Source organism: Hemicordylus capensis, chromosome 2, assembly GCF_027244095.1.
Source record: "Hemicordylus capensis ecotype Gifberg chromosome 2, rHemCap1.1.pri, whole genome shotgun sequence".
Taxonomy (NCBI): domain Eukaryota; kingdom Metazoa; phylum Chordata; class Lepidosauria; order Squamata; family Cordylidae; genus Hemicordylus; species Hemicordylus capensis.
In genome coordinates, this window is record NC_069658.1 from 168569714 (window position 1) to 168593217 (window position 23504).

A 23504-nucleotide genomic window follows, 5' to 3' on the forward strand; every position below is an offset into this window, starting at 1 on the left:
TTGGATGATGTTGGAAGACCATATGGGAGCAGTGATGTTTGTATTTGGATTGGAGAACATAATATAAGCTTGCAAGTAGGGCTATTCCTCTTTTAATTTGAGCAATTTAAAAATGTGCCCCTGATTAATCCCCAAGTTAGCATGTTTTAAAAACAATTAAAAATATGAGTATTTACAAAACAGATAGCAGACGCAGTCCAAAATATGGAATTATGCCTCTTTTACAAATCATTGTGTTTTTGCAAACTTAGGCAAAGAGAGTTTTAATCTCATTTGACTAAAGTGAAGTGGATCAAATTCCCCACTGCCAGGTGAGCAATCTCACACACATGAAATGCCCTTTTAGGAACTATCATTAAGGGGAAGGGGAAAAACTTGAAATGTGGGGTTCTTAGGTTCCTTGCAAAAACAAGCCCAACGCTGCATAGTTTGAGAACAGCCTGTTTTGAGTGGGGCACGCTGCACAGCCAGGACACCTCTTAAGTATGATGCTGTAAGGAACTGCATTTTCCTCTTTCCCCATCTCTTCTTTTAGGGTCTGGCACCTACACGGGCTGCAGAGATCTTGGCTCGCGATGGCCCCAATGCTCTGACTCCGCCTCCCACAACCCCAGAATGGGTTAAATTCTGCCGGCAGCTATTTGGGGGTTTCTCCCTCTTGTTGTGGATTGGAGCTCTTCTTTGCTTTTTAGCATTTGGAATTCAAGCTGCAACCGGGGAGGAGCCAAATAATGACAATGTGCGTAAATCAAATCTTTATTGTTACTGTCATTCGACCAGCAAAACACAAAGTTGTCTGTAAATCAGATATGGGGGTGATGGGAAGAAATGGGGAGGCATGGTTGTGTGTTGCTGGATGGTGGCATCGACTTGTACCTCACATACTATTTGGATGCAAAGCAAAGTGGCAAGGGTCTGCCTTGGTTTCACTGTTGGCAAACTTCTGATGCACTTAAGCTGCTACAGATGAGATTTGCCATGTGCAAGAGTTGTGTATACTCAAACATCTTGGAATAGTCTTCCCTCAGCTAGAAGAAGTTGTTTCAAAACCCTTTACTAAGGGGATCCATCCATGGGCTCAGCCCTTCCTCCTCTGGCCTAGAAAGTACTTCTTCTTTCAACCCTTCCTCCGTACAACTTCTACCATATTTCCCCAAGGTGGCTGGCAGACTGTCCCCACACCAACTACTGTTTGGGAATTGGTGCCCTTTGCCACTCAGACATTGAACTTGAACTGATTAAAAAGGTATGCCGTCTACTTGCAGTTGTATCTGGGTGTTGTGCTGGCTGCTGTCGTCATCATCACTGGATGCTTCTCTTACTACCAAGAAGCAAAGAGTTCGAAGATCATGGAGTCCTTCAAAAACATGGTGCCTCAGGTGTGTAAGTGTGTCTGGTCCAGCTTTTTCTGTGACTTGCCTCTGTCTCTGGCTACAAGGGGGCAAAAGAGCTGTTTTAGGTTTTACCATGTGTCCTCTTGAAAGCAGCTCCTTCCTCTTGCAGCAAGCTCTGGTCATCCGAAACGGGGAAAAGATGAGCATCAATGCTGAAGGAGTTGTAGTTGGAGACCTGGTGGAGGTGAAGGGAGGAGACCGAATCCCTGCTGATCTGAGGATCATTTCAGCCCATGGCTGTAAGGTATGTGTGTGCCAGAAGTTAATCCAGAAAAGCACCTGCAGAGTAATTGGGGGTGTCATGGCCGCTTCCTTGCATGCTTTTTTTCCTTTTTAACGTGTTTTTCCCCATGCAGGTGGACAACTCTTCCCTCACTGGTGAATCGGAGCCTCAGACCAGGTCTCCGGACTTCACAAATGAAAACCCACTGGAGACGAGGAATATTGCTTTCTTCTCTACCAACTGTGTTGAAGGTTAAAAAAAACCCAACCACTTATAGTGTTATAATGTAGAGAAGAGAGCTGGTTTTGTGGTAGCAAGCATGATTTGTCCCCTTAGCTAAGCAGGGTCTGCCCTGGTTGCATATGAATGGGAGACTACATGTGTTAGCCCTGTAAGATATTTCCCTCAGGAGATGGAGCCACTCTGGGAAGAGCATCTAGGTTCCAAGTTCCTTGCCTGGCATCTCCAAGAGAGGGCTGAGAGAGATTCCTGCCTGCAGCCTTGGAGAAGCTGCTGCCAGTCTGTGTAGATGATACTGATACTGACCAATGGTCTGATTCTGTATATGGCAGCTTCCCATGTTCCTAATGTTTGCTAGAATGAGCCAGTTGGATCACGGATGTGCTGAGGCCTAGAAGTGATGAATACCTCAGAACAAGGGGAAGTGGGCAAAAGTGACTTCTCTGTCTGCGTAGTGCAGTTGGCAGGTGATCGATCATGTAGCAAAAACAGCACACTGTTTGTGTTTGCATTGCTCTCTCTGAGCAATGGGCAGCATTCAAAAAGAGATGCTTGTTGCCTTCAGGGGCTGGATTCCTGCCACGCAGCAGTGGAGCTCCAGCAGCCCCTACCACTTCTGCTGCACCTCGCTCTGGCCATGTATGCAGATCATGGGTGTACAGAATCACGCCACGCAGCTGTGCTGTGGATCATTTAGTCTTAGACCAGAAGGCAGCATCTGCTGGGGGTGGGTAGAATAAGCAGGCATGGATACCTGCCCCACTGTCTTCTAAAGCAGCAGGCAGTAGGGCCCCTTGTGCAAACTGCCACAAAGAGCACAGGTACTGCAGAGCAGGGATTCTCAACGTTGGGTCCCCAGATGGTATTGGACTTCAACTCCCATAATCCCCAGCCCCCGCGGTCTTTGGTTGGGGATTATGGGAGTTGAAGTCCAATAACATCTGGAGACCCAACATTAAGAATACCTGCTGTAGAGGGTCAGAAAACATTTGCACCAAGGCTGGGTATTATCTAGAAATCTGTGCATCACCACTTGGTGAGAGTTGCCGGATCTTTAAGCAGAAGGACCAGGAAGTACTGCAAAGGACCTGTTACTAGTGCTGAAGGTTCCGTGTTACCTTTTAAATGACAGACCTAACGTATTTGCACACTGTGTAAGCCAATGGTTCCCAACCCAGGTTCCTCCAGATATTGCTGAACTACAATTTCCATCACCCCCAGCCACAGTAAACTGTAGCTGGGAATGATGGGAGTTGTCGTTCAGCAACATCTGGAGGAACCCTGGTTGGGAACCCCTGGTGTCAGGAGCTGCCCGTTGTCAAACTGGCTGAAGTATATGGGCCTTCTTTGCTGAAACTGTTACTGTCTTCCAGGCACTGCCCGTGGTGTCGTCATTAACACTGGTGATCGTACTGTCATGGGCCGGATTGCCACCTTGGCCTCTGGATTGGAAGGGGGGCAGACACCCATCTCGGTGGAGATTGAGCACTTTATCCACATAATCACTGGCGTGGCTGTGTTCCTTGGAGTGTCCTTCTTCGTCCTCTCACTGATCCTGGAGTACACCTGGCTGGAGGCGGTTATCTTTCTTATTGGCATCATTGTTGCCAACGTCCCTGAAGGCCTGCTTGCTACAGTGACAGTAAGTAGATACAAACACTGTGTGGTGGGAAAGGAACTTCAGTGTGAAGACTTGCTTCTCGAAGCAAGCACTTCCTGCTCCTTCCCACAATGTTGGGAGGTGATAGGGCTGTAGTGTATGGAAGCATCCTCCTCCTCCTTCTTCTCCTCCTCCTCCTCTAGGTATGTTTGACCCTAACGGCCAAGCGCATGGCTCGTAAGAATTGTCTCGTGAAGAATTTGGAAGCTGTGGAAACTCTTGGCTCCACCTCTACCATCTGCTCCGATAAAACAGGCACCCTAACTCAGAACCGCATGACAGTTGCCCACATGTGGTTTGATAACCAGATCCACGAGGCTGACACTACAGAAAACCAGAGTGGTAAGATGGCTGCTCTGCATCTTCTTGGGGGGCCTCCTGGTTTTACACTGATTCTATACTTAGTCTGAAGTAAGCCACTATGGAGCTCATCCCTTATCTTGGCATATAATAGCAGTAGCTAGAATACCTTTTTATGAGGGTCAACTGAAAATCAAAGTTGGGGAGCTAGTTCCCAAGTCTCAAATGCTTCCTCAGGCTGCGTGTTGGACAAAAGAAAAGCAGGAGGGTAAGTGGGGAAGAAAAGCCAGTGGTGGGCTGTTAGAAGGCTTAGTGGAGGCACTTCCTCCAATGCGTGATGGTCTGAAGATCATGATTGAGAGAGCTTGCTGCAATGAGATGTATCCATTGCAAAAGATCCTGCATTGCCCTGAAGGATACTAGGAGAAAAAGAAGCAATAGCCACACTTCCTGTAAAAATCCTAAAAGCCAGCAGGTACTTAGAATTCTCTCTGTAATATATACCCAGAAGTTGTGAATGGCTCCCTCACTTCCTGGCATGTGCCCAGAGCACATTTAAGCTTAACGGCACTTATTTTGTGACAGTGTGGACAGCCCATGATCATTAACTCAGCCAGAAATGTAGAGGGATTTTTGTATACTCGTGGGTGGCATGAATTTCTGCTAGCATCAAACAAGGAGAAAATGGAACAAAACAAGCCAGTCTGGCTCGGGTCTGAGAACCAAACTAAGCAGAACCCCTCTGTTGCTGTCCACCCCTCACCCTTCCTCAGGCGCTTCCTTTGACAAGACATCTGCTACTTGGACTGCTTTAGCTAGAGTTGCAGGACTCTGCAACCGTGCTGTGTTTCAGGCGAGCCAAGACAACGTTCCAATTCTGAAGGTGAGTTGCCCACTTGTTTGCTTAGTTGCCCCAATTGCTAATTCAGCTCCTATGACTCGACCTTATAGGCCCTGGGGGAACACCGTAAAGAGAGAACTAAGTAGGGCTGCATCATGTGAGCCGAGGAAAACTTAATGAAAACTCACCCAGAGGTGCAAAAGTGCTTGTTCCAACAACAGGCCGTTGAAGTATCCTAATGTGTGTTGGGTAGGCCTGCAGGTCTTGTGACCCATCCAGCTAAACCTGGCCCACCAGCCATGTACTGTGGCCTGCGTAATACTAGACAACCCCTGCCTGCTATCTTTTGCAGTCCTTAGGCAAGCAGCAAAAACAAGATGTTTATCTAAGCTCCTGGCGAGCAGTGTTTAAGCTGAGGAGACTGAAACGGCAGAGGCCTACTTCTGAGTGTAACTGCCCTTCGTCAGGGGAATGAAAGGAATGTGCACCGTGACTAGCTCCTGAGCCACAATCCAAAAACGAACTGCCCGGAAGTCGCTTATGGCATAAGAGCTCATGACTTCTGAGCTGTTAGCAAGTGCTTTGCTCGGGAGGTTTAACTTGGTTGCCCTGATGCAGGTCAGCAGCTTCCAAAATGTGGTGATCACTTCATTCCAGTGAAAATGCACTAATACTCCTGTGCCTTTAAGAGGTTTTGGCTTACTGCTGGCGTTTTCCAATGATGTTTGTTAAAAAAGAGGAGCCTGGGGGCAGCCACTGGGTCACTGCAGAGAAAGGGGAACTATGTGTTGTCTGTCAAGGAGTAATATTTTTCTGGAAAGGGGAGAGAATCTGCTGCTGCTGCTACCGGTACTACTCAAAAGAATATTTATATCCCGCTCTTCCACCAAAGTTCACAAAGTGGTTTGCCTTGAAAAATAGATCATACATAAATGAAGCTTCACGTACTTATTGTGAACTGCTGTGTTTGCTAGAGGGCGGTGGCAGGTGACGCTTCTGAATCGGCACTCCTAAAATGCATTGAGCTCTGCTGCGGGTCTGTCAGGGAACTGAGGGAGAAGAATTCCAAGGTGGTGGAGATCCCATTCAACTCGACCAACAAATACCAAGTAAGAACAAGCTTTGCAAGGAATCCCTGCCATGTTTCACGTAAACAAAACTTAAATAGCATACTGATTTGTGATGGCTGTCACAAATTCAGCATCCTTCATTCGGGGCTAGGCTGGTTCTCTTTTAACAACACATTTCCAAAGTGGTTTACATAGAGAAATAACAAATAAACAAACCCAGTAGACTTGGCTTGCATGCAGATCAATTGCAGTTTTGCCCACTGGCAGGGGTGTCGAGAAGCGGCGATGCACAGGGACAGAGTGCCGGGACTTCTCAGCTTCTCTGGCTGTTGGGGTGGGTGTGGGGGCTGCCATGGAGAGCACCTGCGCTTCTCAATTTGCAACTACGTCACTGCCCATTGGAGCTTCGGGGGGCGGGGTGTGTGAACATAAAAACTGTAGACTGCACCCCAAACAGATGAAGCACAGTCCAAAAAACTTGTATCTAACAGTGTTCAAATTCACCTTCCAACGCAGCTGTCCATCCACAAGAATGCAAACGCATCTGAATCCCGGTACCTGCTTGTGATGAAAGGAGCTCCAGAGAGAATTCTTGACCGTTGCAGCACCATCCTGATCCACGGGAAAGAGCAGCCCCTAGATGAGGAGGCCAAAGATGCGTTCCAGAATGCCTACCTTGAATTAGGAGGCCTGGGGGAGAGAGTTCTGGGTAAGAGCTTCTGGTGGACTTGTGCTAGATGTAGACTGGTCTTGCCATAGTGACTCTGAGCTCCTCGGAGGAAGAGTGGGATATACATTTATTTATTTATTTATTTAGTACATTCTCGCTTCCCTTGCTACAGCCAAGTGCTTGCCAACTGTATGGATTAAGTGGAGCAATGCATGCCAGGATCCCTAGCAAGAATGTGTTGTCCCCTTTGCTAAGCAGGGTCTGCCCTGGTTGCATATGAATAGGAGACTGCATCTGTGAGCACTGTAAGATATTCCCCTTAGGGGATGGAGCTGCTCTGGGAAGAGCACTTGCATGGGTCCCAAGTTCCCTCCCTGGCATCTTGAAGACAGGGCTGAGAGAGATTCCTCCCTGCAACCACTGCCAGCCTGTGTGGACAATTCTGAGCTAGAGGGACTAATGGACTGGATTACTGCAATGCACTCTATGTGGGGCTGCCCTTGTACGAAGTCTGGAAAATACAGTTGGTCCAGAATGCGGCAGCCAGGCTGGCCTCTGGGTCATCTAGGAGAGACCATATTACTCCCGTATTGAAGGAGTTACAATGGCTGCCGATATGTTTCCGGGCAAAGTACAAGGTGTTGGCCATAACCTATAAAGCCCTAAACAGCTTGGGCCCTGGGTATTTACGAGAACGTCTTCTTCGTTATGAACCCCACCGCCCATTGAGATCATCAGGAGAGGTCCGTCTGCATTTTCCACCGGCTCGTCTGGTGGCTGCTCAGGGATGGGCCTTCTCCATTGCTGCCCCGAGGCTTTGGAATGCACTCCCTAGTGAAATAAGAGCCTCCCCATCTCTGCCAACTTTTAAAACGTCTCTAAAGACACATCTATTCACCTAGGCTTTTAACTGAGATTGTTTTGATTGTTTTGTTGTTTTTAGAATATTGTTTTAAAATTTTAAATTGTGTTTTAAATTTCTTGCTTTTAAATTTTTTGTTTTTAATTAATGTTTTACTTTTTAATCTTTGTAAACCGCCCAGAGACGTAAGTTTTGGGCGGTATGAAAATGTTAAATAAATAAATAATGGTCTCACTCGATAGAAGGCAGTTTCCTATGCTCCTAACTTGAGAAAAGGTTGGTCTGGCTTGTATATCTGCTCCAGTCGCCTACAAGAGAGAGGGAGCCTAGATCTGTCTGCAGTATTCCTGGCTAATAATACTTTCTGTTAGCTTTGCAGGTAGCCAGTGTTAAATTTGCCAAGGCTGTCTCCAGTGTAGTCAAGCCACTTGGCAATTGAAATAGCCATCCTGAGTACCTGCTCCCCTAGTACATTGGCAAGTGAAGTAATTTGAATTGGTCTGGATTTGTTACAGGTTTTTGCCACCTAGCCCTGCCAGATGAGCAGTTCCCTGAAGGCTTTCAGTTTGACACAGATGAAGTGAACTTCCCAGTGGATAATCTCTGTTTTGTTGGGTTGATTTCTATGATTGACCCACCTCGTGCTGCTGTGCCTGATGCTGTTGGCAAATGCAGAAGTGCTGGAATAAAGGTACATAAGAACCGCCCAGCTGGATCAGGCCCAAGGCCCATCTAGTCCAGCATCCTGTTTCATACAGTGGCCCACCAGATGCCTGTGGGTGGGGGCATGCCCTCTCTTTTTGCTATGAGAGGTAAAACAGAATCCCCTCTAAGCATGGTACCAAAAAGCACAAGATTGTGTTGGAGTGAGGTTTACATGCCAAAGTGGGGGAAGGCAAGGCACAGAAAACTTGCAGATTTTGTCATCTTGTGGTTTGTTTTTGAGAGAGAAAGTACTGCTTCTGTCTCTTGAATAAACTACAGTGACACCAGCTTCTTTGTTTTTTGCTTGGGGCAAGTGGTGTTTTGAAAAGACAGATTTCCGTCTTGCCTGTGCTGCCTTGGAACTGATGTTGCCTTTTTGACCCTGCAGGTTATTATGGTGACAGGAGACCATCCAATCACAGCCAAAGCTATTGCCAAGGGAGTTGGCATAATCTCAGAGGGAAATGAGACTGTGGAAGACATTGCTCTTCGCCTCAATATTCCTGTCAGCCAGGTCAACCCCAGGTACTGAGCAGCAACTGTGTCAGAAACCGACTGTAGAGCTTGTCAAGAGAGGGAGGGGAACCTGCCAATTGTCTGCTGAATTCCAACATTTGACACAAAATGTCCGCATCAGCAAGATGCAAAGGCAGCTTGTAAACAGTATTTGAGCCAAATTTGGGTAAACAATGCTTCCACCTCATATTGCACTCCAAGCAAAATGGATGCAGTCTTTGTCTTCTCAAGGTGACAGTTTAGCAGGATCAGGATTCTGAAGCTTTTAGTCAGTAGTAGCATCTGACTGAGAAGTGGGGAGGGAAGCAGGCATTTCAGCATCATTGCCAGTTTGGGGTGGGGTGGAGAAAGCCTCTCCCCTGGGCATTTTGGAGCAAGAGCTGGAATAACAACCTTCCTTTCCTAAACAACAGGGATGCCAAAGCCTGTGTGATTCATGGCTCTGACCTGAAGGACATGACCAGCGAGCAGCTAGATGACATTCTGACGCACCACACAGAAATAGTCTTTGCCAGAACCTCTCCACAGCAGAAGCTTATCATTGTGGAAGGTTGCCAACGACAGGTGAGTGGAGGAGCAGCCTGCAGGGAGGGCTCACTAGTTGGTCTTGTGGCGATTAAGTGCCGTCAAGTCGGTGTCGACTCTTAGCGACGACATTGATAGATCCTCTCCAAGTCTTCAACTTGGCCTTTAAGGTCTCTCAGTGGTGCATTCATTGCTGTCGTAATCGAGTCCATCCACCTTGCTGCTGGTCGTCCTCTTCTCTTTCCTTCAACTTCCTCCAGCATTAAGGACTTCTCAAGGGAGTTGGGTCTTCGCCTGATGTGCCCGAAGTATGATAGTTTGAGCCTAGTCACTTGTGTCTTGTTGTAGCAAGCATGAATTGTCACCTTTGCTAAGCAGGGCCCACCTGCTTACCACATGTTAGTGCTGTAAGGTATTCCCCTTCAGGGATGGGGCCATAGCTCTGTGGAAGAGCATCTACGTGCTTGCATGCAGCAAGCATGAAAGTCCCATGTTATCTCCCTGGCATCTCCAAGATAGGGCTGAGAGAGATTGCCTGCCACCTCGGAGAAGCCGCTGCCAGTCTGGGTAGACAATAATGAGTTAGATGGACCAGTGCTCTGACTCTGTATAAGGCAGCTTCCGATGTTCCTATGAATATGAGCTGCAGGGTTCCATTAGCAAGGTAATAACTGCGTGGGCAGATGGACACCCCTGTCTCAAGCTATTGTCCTTGCATCCGTGTACCGGATGCCCATTGCTTTGTAGTTGTGTATGAAACTGTGTTATGCTACCTAGCTCTCCTCTGGCTGCCAGTTGCTCTCCAGGGGCCCAGGGCCTCTTCCAGCCCAAATGATCCACCTCCTCCACCAAGATCCTTCTTAGCTGGAGGTGATGTTGAGTTAACCCTTCAGCATACAAAGCATTGCCCCCACATGGAGCTTTGGCTCCTCTCCTACAGAGTAGCACAAGTCACTAATACACTCTGAAGTGTGCAGAAGAGATCACTGGTTGGACTGGACTTGAAACCAATGAAAGGGGATGGTGAGGCTGAAATCCTCACAGGAGGAAAAATGAACAGTTATGAACTGTACTTAAGATATTTTGTGTAAATCAGATAAGGCATTGAAGCTCTTTTTCCTTTCTCCCCCTCCCAGGGTGCTATTGTAGCCGTCACTGGTGATGGTGTGAATGACTCCCCTGCTTTGAAAAAGGCAGATATTGGTGTTGCGATGGGTATTGCTGGGTCTGATGTCTCCAAACAGGCAGCTGACATGATTCTGCTGGATGACAACTTTGCCTCTATTGTCACTGGGGTTGAAGAGGGTAGGTTTCTAGTGCTTTGCTATTTTGCTGGCATTTCAGATATAAAGAACACCTTGTTTCCTTCCCTCCACCACCCCACCTTCAAAAATTCAGGATTCTCCAAGAATATCCAGTCACTTGGGTGTGTGTGTGTGTGTGTGTAAAGCTTCTTGATGCTATTCCCACAATCACTGGAAAGTGAGCTAAGGGAGCTTAGCCTGCTTTCCAGGGATTGTTGGAACCATTGGGCTTGCAGGCGAGCCCAGTGCCCCCAAGGTGGCTAGCCTGCCTAATTCCCCCTCCCCCTTAAATGAGGTTAATGGAGCAAGGTTAACAGTTGCTCGTGTGCCACCGTGGTGTGTGGCGACACACAAGTAGACCCCCCGACCAGGAGGCTGCGGGGGGGGGTCTCTCCAGGTTGCCCTGTGCATCCTGGAACTTCCTGGGGCCTCACAGCCCCCTATCCCCACAGCCCCCGCTGGCTCTGTGACAGAGCCGGCCGCCATGTGGGCACTGGAGCCGGCCGCCCAGGGCTCCCTCTTGATCGTCTCAGCCCGTTCTCCCCACAGTCCTGGAAAAAGCTCTCCTCGCCAATCGTGAGAAGAGCTTCATTGTTTGGTTCTTATAAATGAACCAAACTAGCTACTGGGGACCCAGTAAAGTGTAACCAGCAAGCCTAGATGGGGAGCTCCTGTTCCCTGAATCTAGATTGTCTGAATGTGTGATGTAAGACACGCAGTATGAGTTTGGGCTTCATTGTGGGGGTGGTCTCTTACCCTTCTTTCTACACTAGTGTGGGGAAAACCTGTTCTGTACTGGGCTTGTTTAGGAAGTGGTGTCTGGCAGGCTACTACCATGTAGCTACAATCCCCCTTTAAACAAAACCTTTTTATTTTTCCTCTCAGGCCGTCTGATTTTTGATAACCTGAAGAAGTCAATTGCTTACACCTTGACCAGTAACATCCCCGAGATCACACCTTTCCTCATCTTCATCATTGCCAACATTCCTCTGCCACTGGGCACAGTTACCATTCTTTGCATTGACTTGGGCACTGACATGGTTAGTGAGAAAGCAATCGAGCTCCATTTTTACGTATGTCTACCATAACTAAATCCTCTCCCCCCTCCCCCCCCACCAACCACCAGTAGCCTATTGGAGCTTCCTGAGACGGCTTTCTGTATTCCATGTGTGTTGTATAATGCTTCCTTGGGGAACACCTTAAGTGTGGGGGGTTTTTTGTGCATGAACCGCATGGCTTCCTACAAGGAACACAGTCTGTGAAGCGGGATCTAATACTGTAACATCCGTTTCCCTCTCTAAAGGTTCCTGCAATCTCTCTGGCATACGAGCAGGCAGAAAGTGACATCATGAAGAGACAGCCCAGAAACCCCAAAACAGACAAATTAGTCAATGAAAGGCTCATCAGCATGGCCTATGGTCAGATTGGTAAGCGCACACATGCACCCCTGCCCGCTCTGATGAAGGGGATGTGGAAGTTGGGTCCCACCACCAATTCTGTCTGTCTTTTCCAAATGGGAGAGTGGCCGCTAAGACATTACATGGAATTTTGGAAGTGCTTCTGTCACCTTGGAGGAGGAGCAAGATGTCTTGCTCTTTTTCCCCCCCCAGCAGTTCTGAGGCTCTGCAAAATATTGGAGATATCTCAGATCTCCAGAGAAAGTGGGGCACTTGCAGCCTGTGAAAATGCACTCATCAGTAGCAATTGCACATCCCTGGCAGCTAACAGATGCTGATTGCATACCAGAGACAGTTCTGTGACTGAGCAGCCATGCTGCACAAACACACCCGAGCCCCACTGCAGGCCCCACCATTCAAATGGTCACATTCCCACCATCCCAGCTGCCATTGGCCTCTGTGAACCCATCCACTGCAGTCGCTGTGGCTGGTTTGCTACTCTTTGCCAGCCACGGCATAGTATATTGAGGACATGGCCTGATGCTGGGCTCTCCTAATTACGCCATGGCCAACGAAGGTGGGTGTGGCTGCAGAGGGTGGGCGCGGGGGGGGGGGGGGCAGGCGGTAGCCCACCAAAAAATTGGATATGGGCCACAGTCAGTGTTGCTCTGCCACTGTGGCATACTATGGAATTTCAGAGTCCCCTGCAATAATTTCAGAGTCCCCTGTAGTATTGACTTTGTTCTTCTTGGACAACCGCCATGTTCCCCACACCAGTAGTTCCAGACAAGGTTGCTGAAGGAAGTGGAGGAGGCAGCAGCATTGGCAAGGGACACCAGGGCACACCCACATCTTCCAGGAAGTGGCAAAAGAAGCATGAATAGAGCATGTTTCGACACCTCTTTTCTGGGAAGAAGCGAAATCCTCCCTAGAATGCAAAGCCTGTAATGTGAGCTGGATCTTGGTTGCTTTTCCTCTTATGCTACTTCCTGCAATGTGGAGAGGGAGCACTGAGATGCTGGAGCCTGAGAAAGAAGGGTAGGAAGAGGAAATGGGAGGGAAGCATATGCCAAGGGAGGGGCCCATTGGAGAAAGGAAGCTGACTGGGAAACCTCAGTCGCAGGGCCTGAGGAAGAAGGGCATGTGCAGGCAGGAAGGGAGTGGGGCTGAACTTTGCGTCTCAAGTGTGCAGGTTGCTAAGGCTCTGATGGGATCTGGAGTGGCTGTCTCTCGTGCGTTTCTCCTTCAGTGTATGATTTCACAATAGCTTAATATAATTATAGTGGTTCTGCCTGTGTAAGAGTTGAAGGGTGCTCATTTTAGGAGCAGTAGGCTTCTCTGCAATATATCTCCAAAGTTGAAGGCAAATGAAGGATGGCTGGAATTCTGAAGGTGTGCATTCTTGTGCATGATTGCTATGGTGTTGGCAGAGCACAGCAGAGCCCCTGGGGAGATTGGGGAGAAGCTGGTCTTGTGCCATTTACTATGCTTGTACGGGAGCACATCACAGAGGAAGCTCAATACAATTCTAGCTGCAGCTTTTGTCGTCAAGGAGATTGAGCTGGCACTCACCTAGCTTCAGCCTCTCACCTTATGATGGGCTAAAGAAGGCCATGTGTACACCTTTTTGTTTTTTAATTCATAAAATGTCTTCCAATATCTGGCAATCATAAACTAAGCTTGTGTCCACCTCTCCCTCCTGTTTGTTTAGGGATGATCCAGGCACTGGGAGGCTTCTTTACCTACTTCGTGATCCTTGCAGAAAATGGCTTCTGGCCGTCCTCGTTGTTAGGAATTAGAGTGTCATGGGATGACCGGTGGGTTAATGACGTAGAGGACAGCTATGGGCAGCAGTGGGTGAGTTTCCTAATAGCCAATGAGTGCTTCGGATCCATTCCTGGTGGCTTTCTGTGGCTATGGGACTAGAAGAAGAACTTACGGAAACACATTTTCTGTCCCCCCTCCTCCTTTTTAAATCTCAGACCTACGAGCAGAGGAAAATCGTGGAATTCACTTGTCACACAGCCTTCTTTGTCAGCATTGTGGTGGTGCAGTGGGCTGACTTGGTTATTTGTAAGACCAGAAGAAATTCTGTCTTCCAGCAGGGAATGAAGTGAGTAGCAGGGTCTTCACCTCTCCTAAATAGCACCGGAGGCCAGTTTGTGCAGCTGGCTTCAGAGTTTCCAAGGAGGAACCCAAACAGCCAACTCGATATTGGAATGGTCAGGTCCTGCAGCTGTATGCCTATTGGGATGGAGTGGGAGGACTACTGGTTTTGCATTCAACATGTTCTTGGCAAATAAAGGCTGGGAAGTGGGAGAGAGTCTCTTGACCTCAAATGAGCTGGTGGGTGGTAGAAGCCACATCCTCCCACTGCATGTGGGCCGTGCTTGTTACTGGTGTGGCTTGTGCTGGATCATCACACAGCCTGTTAAGGGCAACTGTGATCTTTTGTGCTCTGCCTGCTCCTGAGCCAAAGCAGAAATAAAGGGCTAGGAATACTGAGCCCAGAAAGAGAGTGGGGATTATTGGCTTGTTTAAAAAGAACATTGGAGTGTATATGTGCTTTCTTACTGGCCTGCTGTTGGCTGTGGCTGTCAGGGCACTGTATCTGTTAGGTTCTGTATGCAATGGGTATTGTTAATTACTTGTGCGGGGGGGTGGGGCAGGCGAGTTGAAAGCAGAAGAACTCACTAGACTGTACTAGATACTTGGCAGGAACCAAGGTTGAGGAGGAAAGTGGTCTCCTGAGGCTAACTTTCCTTAATTCTTCAACAGGAACAAAATCCTCATATTTGGTCTCTTTGAAGAGACTGCTCTAGCTGCCTTCCTCTCTTACTGTCCTGGAATGGATGTTGCCTTGAGGATGTATCCTCTCAGGTAAGTCCTAATTATCGATTTCAAGAATCAAGGTCAGCTGGATTTATCTGAACTTTCCCTCTGTTGCTGTAGCTGGTCCTTGCTTAATGTCTACCACTCTTAATTGCTTGAGTGAGTCATTAGAAACTGGCCTGGGCTCATTCTAGAGGGTATGCCGGTGCTGGCTTTTGAAGACACTGATCAAACCCCACTTTTATGCTGTGTAAGTATGTCCTACAACTTGATCTCTTTCCTTGCAGACCAACATGGTGGTTCTGTGCCTTCCCCTACTCACTCCTCATCTTTGTGTATGATGAAGTAAGAAAACTCATCCTCAGACACAGCCCTGGAGGTAAGAGTCTGCTGTTTTGCAGCCTTCTTGGCTAATACATGCATTTTGTGATGGTGTAGCTGCCCTTCTGCTGTGGAGTGTTCCACATGGGAGGACAAAAATGTCAGCTGGCTTACTGACCAAACTTCCGTTCCTCAGCACACAAGCACCAAACAGCCCCTCAGACCAGGGGTCCAGAATCTGTCTTTGTGTGAGGTAGCCAGAAATTATGCTTACCAGTCAGTGGAAATATAGTAACAATGCCTCTGAGCACATGTAGAGCCCTTTCCCTTCTATAGGACAAGTGCAGCCTTCACTTCTCACCCACAGAATTGAGTAGGGCTTAGAAGACAGATAAGCCCTCTTCAGATGTTATCAGCCTGAGCACTTGAAGAGGGAGGGGAAAGCAGGGAGGGACCCTCCCGCCTTGCTCTCACCCATCGCCTCCCACCCAACAAACTCACTTATGGCACTGTTTGCCTGGAGGAGGAAGTGCCATAAGCGTTTTCACCAGTGATTTGGTGAGCTGCAACCTCAATGGAGGCTGCAGGAGAAGGTGAGTGGCAGTGGGGGGGGGCGTCCCATCCTGCCGTCCCATCATCACTCTCCTGCCATTCACAGGCTCTTCACTCAGTGCAGCCATCCCAGAAACATAGGGCTCCATTTCTGCCAGAGAATAGTGCAGGAGGAATCTGTTCCAACACCAGAGTCAAAAAGGCTAGTGCGCGCAGTCTTTCTCTGCACAAGCCGTGATATCCATTCCAGCTCCTCCTGCCGACCTCCTTTTCCTACAAGAGCCCTATTTGGGTTTTCCCATCCCCCACTTCCCCTTGTCCTCTTGGGAGGTCAACTTCTTCTTCCCTGCACAAATGAAATCCACCCCAGGTTTTTCCGCAAACCTCTTTCCCCAGCACAGTTCCTTCCTTGAGCACCCTTCTCAGGTGGGTGAGTTTGGTGCAGAGCTCTGGAGGGGGGGCGGGGGCAGGTTCCTTTACCAGACTGGGAGGGAGAGAAGCTGCCAGGAGGAAGTGGAGGAGGGAGCTAACTGGGGAGAAGCTGCTAGACTAGCACTCTGCTGCAGAGATGTCGGAGACTGCATGAAAAGGGGCAGACGAAAGCAGCAGACGAAAAGGAGGTTTAGAAACATTGCTGTCGACTCCAGCCCAAGTCAGTCAAAAGGGGAACTATGGGTGTGGCAGGGTCAGTGACATACATGGCAGCAGATGACAGACATTGACTTCTCCTGGCTGCAGGCTGCTTCCCAATCCCCGGTTGTCAGAATTAAGTGTTTGGCAGCGATGGCAGCTGTGCTTATGGACTGCTGCCTCCTGAGACGCTGGTGTAACTGAGCATTAACTTGAACCTGGCCCCTAGGGCAGGGCCATGGCTGCCTAGCACTTCCTTTGCTTTGGAGGGGTTTGAGTTGGGCGCCATGCCATTCCTGCTGCTCCCTCGTTTCCTAGCCTTGGCACGAGGGGGAAAGAGCCCTCGTGGCGATGGTTCTCTGGCCTGGACCTTAGTCATGACTGGTAAATAGTTAACATGGCCCAGAGGTATGAAATGGAGGAAGAAGCTTTACACAACCTATGCTTCTGTAACAGAGTATTCTCAACAGCATTATTTAATGTCCTCCAGCATTTACAGGGCAAACACTGAAACCCTTTGCACACTCCATTGTGTCTGTCTTGAGAAATGGAAAACCCAACTTGATGTATGATTCTCTCTCTCTCTCCCTCCCCCCCCCCCCCAATGTAGGCTGGGTGGAAAAGGAAACCTACTACTAAAGTACGGCTGGACCAGATTTGGTTGCACATGGCTGCATGCGCTTCTGGAGTGGAGGAAGAAGGAAAGCACGTGGAGGAAGCTAGAAGAAGCCCGGAATGGAGAGGGCGGGGGAGCGTCCAGCATAGTCCCAGGGGTGGGGGTGGCAAGCAGAGTAGTTTTTAATGTGCCTTTTTGTTTTTGTAAGGAAGAGATTAAGATTTTATATCAGGACTTTTACAAATAAAGATGGATCCTAAGAAGACATCTTTTTGTCGCTCATGGTGATTGGCATGTGTGTATGTACACAAAAAAACCTCACGCTGCAGTGCGTATTGATAGAGGAGCAGACTTCAGGAATCTGTATAGAGAGGTTCCTTCCAGGTGACTGGCAATCAAAGTGGGCAGGCTGCCTGTTTTCGTAAAACTCTGCATTCAAGGGGAGCTTGAAGATGTACTAGGTGGCAGGAACCTCGGAAGATTAGCAGCCTTGATGGCAGTTGGATGGACTTCAGGATGCTTCTGTAGCACGGTGTGACCTATTTTGGGCTTGTAAGAGGCCACAGGCTTTCTGGAAATGGGTGATATCTGGCCCACCAAGTAAGGGTGAGTTCAGCCTTCATTCTAGGCAGGAGATACTCCTTGAGGCAATGAGGGTCCTAACCCTTTGCCCTGTCCCTAGAAACCCTGGTGAAGACTGGTCCTGCCAGCTTCCTGTTTAAACATCCCACTTCCCTCACTGATACTCAGCTGGAGCAAAAGTGGTGTGCATGAGGGATAGAGATGGAAGGGAGGCCTTGATGTACATAGGAAGCTGCCATATTCTGAGTCAGTCCATCTAGCTCAGTATTGTGTAGCTCTACACAGGCTGGCAGCGGCTTCTCCAGGGTTGCAGGCAGGAATCTCTCTCAGCCCTAACTTGGAGAAGCCAGGGAGGGAACTTGGAACCTAGATGCTCCTCCCAGAGTGGCTCCATCCCTTAAGGGGAAATATCTGACAGTGCTCACACTTCTAGTCTCCCTTTCATATGCAACCAGGGTGGACCCTGCTTAGCTAAGGGGACAAGTCATGCTGCCACAAGACCAGCTCTCCTCTCATTTAAATGTGGAGGTAGGGCATCAATGGTGGTTTGTCATTGTCATAGCCCCATGCAGTTGTGTCTAGAGGATACTGTGCTCACATATAGCATCCTTGAGAGCATGCCTGCAAGCCCCACCTCTGTGCTGACGTGCTCTGAAACCCTGCCCACCCTCTCCATGGTTACAGGAGAATGCCTGGCATTCCAGTCACAGGAAGACTCTGTCCCTGAGTCCAGTGTTTTGTCTCTGCAGATAAATGCTACAACTACAGAGGGGCAGGGCTTGTGGACAAGCTCTCAGGGATGGTGTATGTGAATGCAGTGAAGTCAGATACAATGACTGAAGAGGCCAAAGGCCTACCTGGAAATCCTATTCTGTGACCAAGCCCTCCTCCTTGATATCTCAGATGTGGAGGGTATGATTCCAGTTGATGTTGGAGGAAATGCACCCTGGCAAACTAAAAATGGGCTGGCTTGGTCACCTTTTTTATTTACCCCACCTGTCTCCACGTGGATTTTTATAACAAGAGGACAACCATAAAGACCTAAATTAACTGAATGTACAAAAAAGGCATGCCAGAAAAAAGAATAAGCACAAAGAGATAATTCAAGGGAAAATTCCAGCATTAAGAAAAGTGTGGGGAAGGCTTGTTAAAATCTGCTTTTCCATTTTCAGAAAGTCAGTGGAGAGCCCACTCTCATTAGATCATCCAATGTTATTTGGGGTGGCCTTGGGGGGGGCGGGGGGGGCAGTGGTTGTGCCATCATTCAGAACTCTATAAATCGGCTGTGAGGACTGGGCACTATGACGTTGAGTCTCAGCTTTCACATTTTGGACGGTCTACAAGCTCTTCCATGACTATATATTACAGATTGCACAGATCATGTTGTTGTTGTTTTTAATGGAGTCCATTTGAAACTCATACAGCACTCACTGGGTACTACACTGATGTTAACTCTGACCAAACTGATAGTTTTTCAGGAAAACGTTTAGTTAATGGCTCATTACAAACAAGATAAATCTATATCAATGATAAGATGAATGGATACTGCTCTTGACACATCTCCCCCCCCCACCCGCTGCCACTTATTCCTTGGGATTCAGTCTTACAAAATTCAATAGCAGATTATGCTTCAGCATTGGCTTCATGTATGCGGTTGTTCTATATTGGTTCTCTGGATGACTCTGCAGTTTTGACCACAATGCTTTAATCTTTTTAAACCAAATTATCTTGAATAAACATGCACAAGATGGGGCTGCATGGTTGAGCTACTGTGCCAGTAAGGTAAGGTGTGCCGTCCAGTCTGTTTCAACTCCTGGCGCCCACAGAGCCCTGTGGTTTCCTTTGGTAGAATACAGGAGGGGTTTACCATTGCTATCTCCCTCACAGTATGAGATGATGCCTTTCAGCATCTTCCTGTATCGCTGCTGCCCAATATAGGTGTTTCCCATAGTCTGGGAAACATACCAGTGGGGATTTGAACCAGCAACCTTCTGCTTGTTAGTCAAGCATTTCCCCACCGGCCTTTTAATTTGCAGGTTTGCTTCTGAAGCCTTGTCTTATATAGACTGATGCCACAATCACTTTCCAGATCTCTGGAACAGAGGCTGATATACTGTCATACAGATTTTAAAGTATAAATTAGCTCATTAGGTCTCTGATGTTGTAATGACAGCCATTGTGTTTTCTTCTGTATCCTCCATAGGAAGGAATACAAGTCTCCATTTTACAGATGAAACAGTAACATACCCATCCTACAGATTATCACTGCCTGTGCTTAGTCCTGTTCGTTCATTGCTGAAAGGGGCGCTCTCTCTCTCTCTCTCTCTCTCTCTCTCTCTCTCTCTCACTCACACACACACACACACACACACACACACACACACACACACACACACTCTCTTACTTGAGGTCCCAATTAGATGTGCTAAGGGAGATTTGTAAACAGCGTTAACTACAACATTTTTTTTTAATTAGAAGCTGTTGGGGAGCATTTGGGGTGGGTGGGTGTTCATTACTATTGTTATTTATTATTTTTACATTTATATCCCACTCTTCCTCAAAGGAGCCCAGAGCAGTGTACTACATACTTGAGTTTCTCTTTCACAACAACCTTGTGAAGTGGGTTAGGCTGAGAGAGAAGTGACTGGCCCAGAGTCACCCAGCTAGTTTCATGGCTGAAGCTGAACTCTGGTCTCCCCGGTCCTAGTCCAGCACTCTAGCCACTACACCACACTGACATTACACTAAATGTCTCCAAGCTGCTTGCTAGGAAAACATATAGACTGAAATTGGAAAAACAGAACAGGTACAAATGCTTTTAAAAAATAATTGCTCCTGCTCTGAATCTCAGCCCCACATGCCACCTCTTCCAATTCCAGTAGCAATTTTTTTTTTTAAAGAACCCTAGGAAATAATGTTAATAAATCCCTAAATGTTAACAGGTCTCTTCATAACAAGATGCTACCCAATCCTTTGCTTCCAGTGCTTTGTTTGTCGGCTTCTCAGAAACATCCGAAGGACACTGTTGGAAACAGGATGCTGGACTAGATGGACAACTGGTCTTTAAGATAGAGCATGGAATTTCACCTTTAATATTTGTAGTGCTTTAGTATGATACAGGGTTGGCTCTCACAATCATTCTTTGCACTTGTCTGTTGCTCAAGGCAAACCTGTAATCTCATTTGCTTTGCCATAAGAATAAACCACTTTTCAACGTTGAAGTTGTGCAATGCTTGGCAAAATGGCGACTCCTGCTCAAGGTGAGTGACTTGGGTGTCCCATTTCCTCTGAGGATGGATCACCACAAGCAGAGATGTTGTGGGACTCTGCTTTGAGAGATTAGTTCTTGGGGAAAGCATTTTATCCAGAATAAGTTTCAAAACTGAAAGAAGAAAGACAGGCAAGAGCTCAAGACAGCTTTGAAATTCAACCCCATTGCACTGTGTAATTCAAGAGAGATCTCTGATGTCCTCACAGGGGAGAGGTCAGATTCTAAGAAAGGGATCTCCATCTACGGTAAGGCAGTTTTTGTACAAAGTCCAAAAGCACAGCTGAGCGCTTGCTTGAATCTAACCTTAAACGGGTGGCACTTGCCATTTTTGGTGCCCTCCTTAGCTTGCTAACATCCCCCAAGGGCAGCTTGTGGGTGGTGGCAAGTGCCCCCCAGACTAGTAGTATGCCCCCATCCTGTTTCAGAAATCCAATATGTGGGACAGAGCTTGCCACCCAATAAATGCACTTTGGCTCCTCTATGCCCTTCGCTTTTTTTTTCTTTCTGATGCTGCCCTTGCAAATTTATTAATGGCCGTCAAAAAGAAGAGGCGGGTTTAAATTAACTGAGCAGTAGAAGGCCTCTGCTAGTTGCCTGAATTTAGGCTGTAGACTTTTAGTAAATTCAGTGTTTTTATTCCAGCTTTCTGGGACAAAATGGCATGTTGCACTCCAGCTGTCTGCATGAGTAGACTGGTGCCCTGCACCAAATGCTTTTGCAATAGAGAAGTGGTAGGGAAGGGGGCATACGCTGCCCAGTTTTCAGCATTGGTTACCCAACAACTCAGGCTTAATGACTGTGCTCATCAAGGTGGCCTAAAAACATTAAAAAAAAAAAGACTTAAAATTACACATTCTTCATAGAAAAATAAAAGCAGCATATAGAGCATCAGCAACTTAAACACACTCAGCAATCTTTATAGCTGGGCAGCTACTTGTGGGGGGGTGGGACGGAAGAGGCACTGTGTTCATACATTCGTTTATGGATGTCATGGAACTTCAGCAGATTTGTGAGAGAGGCTGAAACCTGGCATTCTAGTGCATACATGCTCACTAATATGAGGTGGACAAGGCACCCCGCCCCGCTGCCGCTTACTGTTTTATCAGAGGGAGGTACCTGAAAATAGGAAGAGTTGGGAGACAGGGGGTGGGAGAGACCCCTGCCTGCAACCTTGGAGGAGTCCCTGCCAGTCGGTGTGTAGACAATGCTGAGCTCAATGGACCCATGGGCTGACGCGGTATATAAGGCGGCTTCCTACGTCCCAACGAGGGAAAGGCAAGAAAGCCCCTTCCGCATGTCTGGAAACGGAATCCAGTACCTCAGGGGCCCTTCCTCAGCCGCCATCTCATGAGCATTTGGAGCCCTTCCGGCCTCCTGGCCTGGCGCTCACGCTGCCTTGTATAATTGCAAAGCAGGAAACCAGGCCAGCTGATCTCGGCTGGGTCACTATCACCCACATGCTCACAGGCAGGCCTTTGTTCCCCCAGGGCAGACAAAGAGCTCTGTTCTTTCTTTACCTCGGTCAAGCTGTTCATTGACGTGCCATAAGAGTACATTTTGGAAGAATAAATCAATTATGGATCAGATGACTTGGCCTCCCGTTCCACGCCGCCTCCCTCCCCCTCGCAAGCACGCACCCTCCTCCTCCTCGGACAGCCTGCCTGCCAGCCAAGCTGGCAAGTAACAGATACCAGGCCTGACCTCCTCTGCGGGATGCCAGGCCAAGGCCTATCAGTTCTTGTTATCCCTGAGCTGGGCCGGCTGTGGCCTGCTCAGGGTTGCAACCGGAGGCAGGTGACAAGTGGCGAGCTGATACCAGATTCCCTTTCAGGGCTTCGTGTGTCAAACTCCAAGCGTATACAGTGTTAATCCCAGCAAAGGAAACTCTCTGCCTTAATGGCATATTGGGTTTCTTCCCAATCTCAGCTGGCAAATAGGAAGGTCTTCGGGGGGCCGTTATGGGCTAGAGCAAGGCTGATAACCCTGTGACCTCTTCCAACTGTGGGCTCTGCGGTGCTAGAAGGAGTGCTTTGTTGTAACATTTTTATCTGGCTCATCCTCTAAGGAGCCCAGTACATGGTTATGTTTCTCCTCACAACAACCCTGTGAGGTAGGTTAGGCTGAGAGATGCAACTGGCCCAGTCACCCAGTGAGTGTCATGGCTGAATGGGGATTTGAATTCGGGTCTCCCAGATCCTAGTCCAGCGTGCTAACCACTACACCACACTGACTTGACTTCTTGAGTTGACTTGTGGCTAGCAAGTGACAATTTAGCCAAGAGACTGGCATTTGGGAGCTGAGAAATAAGAGGCTTGTTCACACAATAAAAGAGCCACCTAATGCCACAGCGGGGATATGACTTGCCTAGCAAGCAAGAGGTTGCTGGTTGAAATCCGTGCTGATATGTTTCCCAGACTATGGGAGACACTTATATTGGGCAGCAGCGATATAGGAAGAAGCTGAAAGGCATAATCTCATACTGCACAGGAGGAGGCGATGGGACACTCTCCTGTATTCTACCAAAGACAACCACAGGGCTCTGTGGTAGGAATGTGCAAACAGGTTCAGGGTCAAATCGAACCATCCCCTAATCGGTCTGACCCTGGACTGAACATACATACATACATACATATAAATATAAAATACTTACTCCCTTCAGGGGAGTTGTGGGAGGCGGTGGGGTGGGGTTTTGGTCCATGGAAGTTCCCCCTCCCTCCGCCAGCCTCCCTTCATGCCTATACCAACCATTCGGCCAGCTCTTCGGCCTGTTTGAACCTTTCCCCTCAGGCACGGTGGCCATTTTGGAGGCTGCCGTGCCTGCGCAATTGGCCTCTGTGAGACCCAGGCCATGCAGATACAAAACGTTTTGTACCCAAAACAGCCTGTTTCGGGTGTTTTGTAGACAAAACAAAACACCCATTTTTCAGATCCAAAAGTTTTGTATACAAAACAAAACGCCCCTGTTTCGGCTACAAAACGTTTTGTTGTTTCGG

The 23504-nt window shown here is 48.1% G+C and overlaps 1 protein-coding gene across 1 annotated transcript in view; it reads left to right on the forward strand.

The window, feature by feature from the left end:
* Positions 1-16923, forward strand: part of ATP1A1 (ATPase Na+/K+ transporting subunit alpha 1) — a 40840-nt gene extending 23917 nt beyond the window's left edge. Inside the window, exons 4-23 of the mRNA XM_053292275.1 lie at positions 536-739; positions 1266-1379; positions 1504-1638; positions 1751-1868; positions 3231-3499; positions 3661-3859; positions 4591-4700; positions 5633-5767; positions 6245-6437; positions 7776-7951; positions 8354-8490; positions 8895-9045; positions 10143-10311; positions 11196-11350; positions 11614-11737; positions 13419-13564; positions 13690-13820; positions 14486-14587; positions 14827-14918; positions 16653-16923. Coding sequence (XP_053148250.1) covers positions 536-739; positions 1266-1379; positions 1504-1638; positions 1751-1868; positions 3231-3499; positions 3661-3859; positions 4591-4700; positions 5633-5767; positions 6245-6437; positions 7776-7951; positions 8354-8490; positions 8895-9045; positions 10143-10311; positions 11196-11350; positions 11614-11737; positions 13419-13564; positions 13690-13820; positions 14486-14587; positions 14827-14918; positions 16653-16681 — 2889 coding nt within the window. The 3' untranslated portion in view covers positions 16682-16923. The remainder of the gene's footprint in view (positions 1-535; positions 740-1265; positions 1380-1503; positions 1639-1750; positions 1869-3230; positions 3500-3660; positions 3860-4590; positions 4701-5632; positions 5768-6244; positions 6438-7775; positions 7952-8353; positions 8491-8894; positions 9046-10142; positions 10312-11195; positions 11351-11613; positions 11738-13418; positions 13565-13689; positions 13821-14485; positions 14588-14826; positions 14919-16652) is intronic.
* The last annotated feature ends 6581 nt before the right edge of the window (positions 16924-23504 follow it).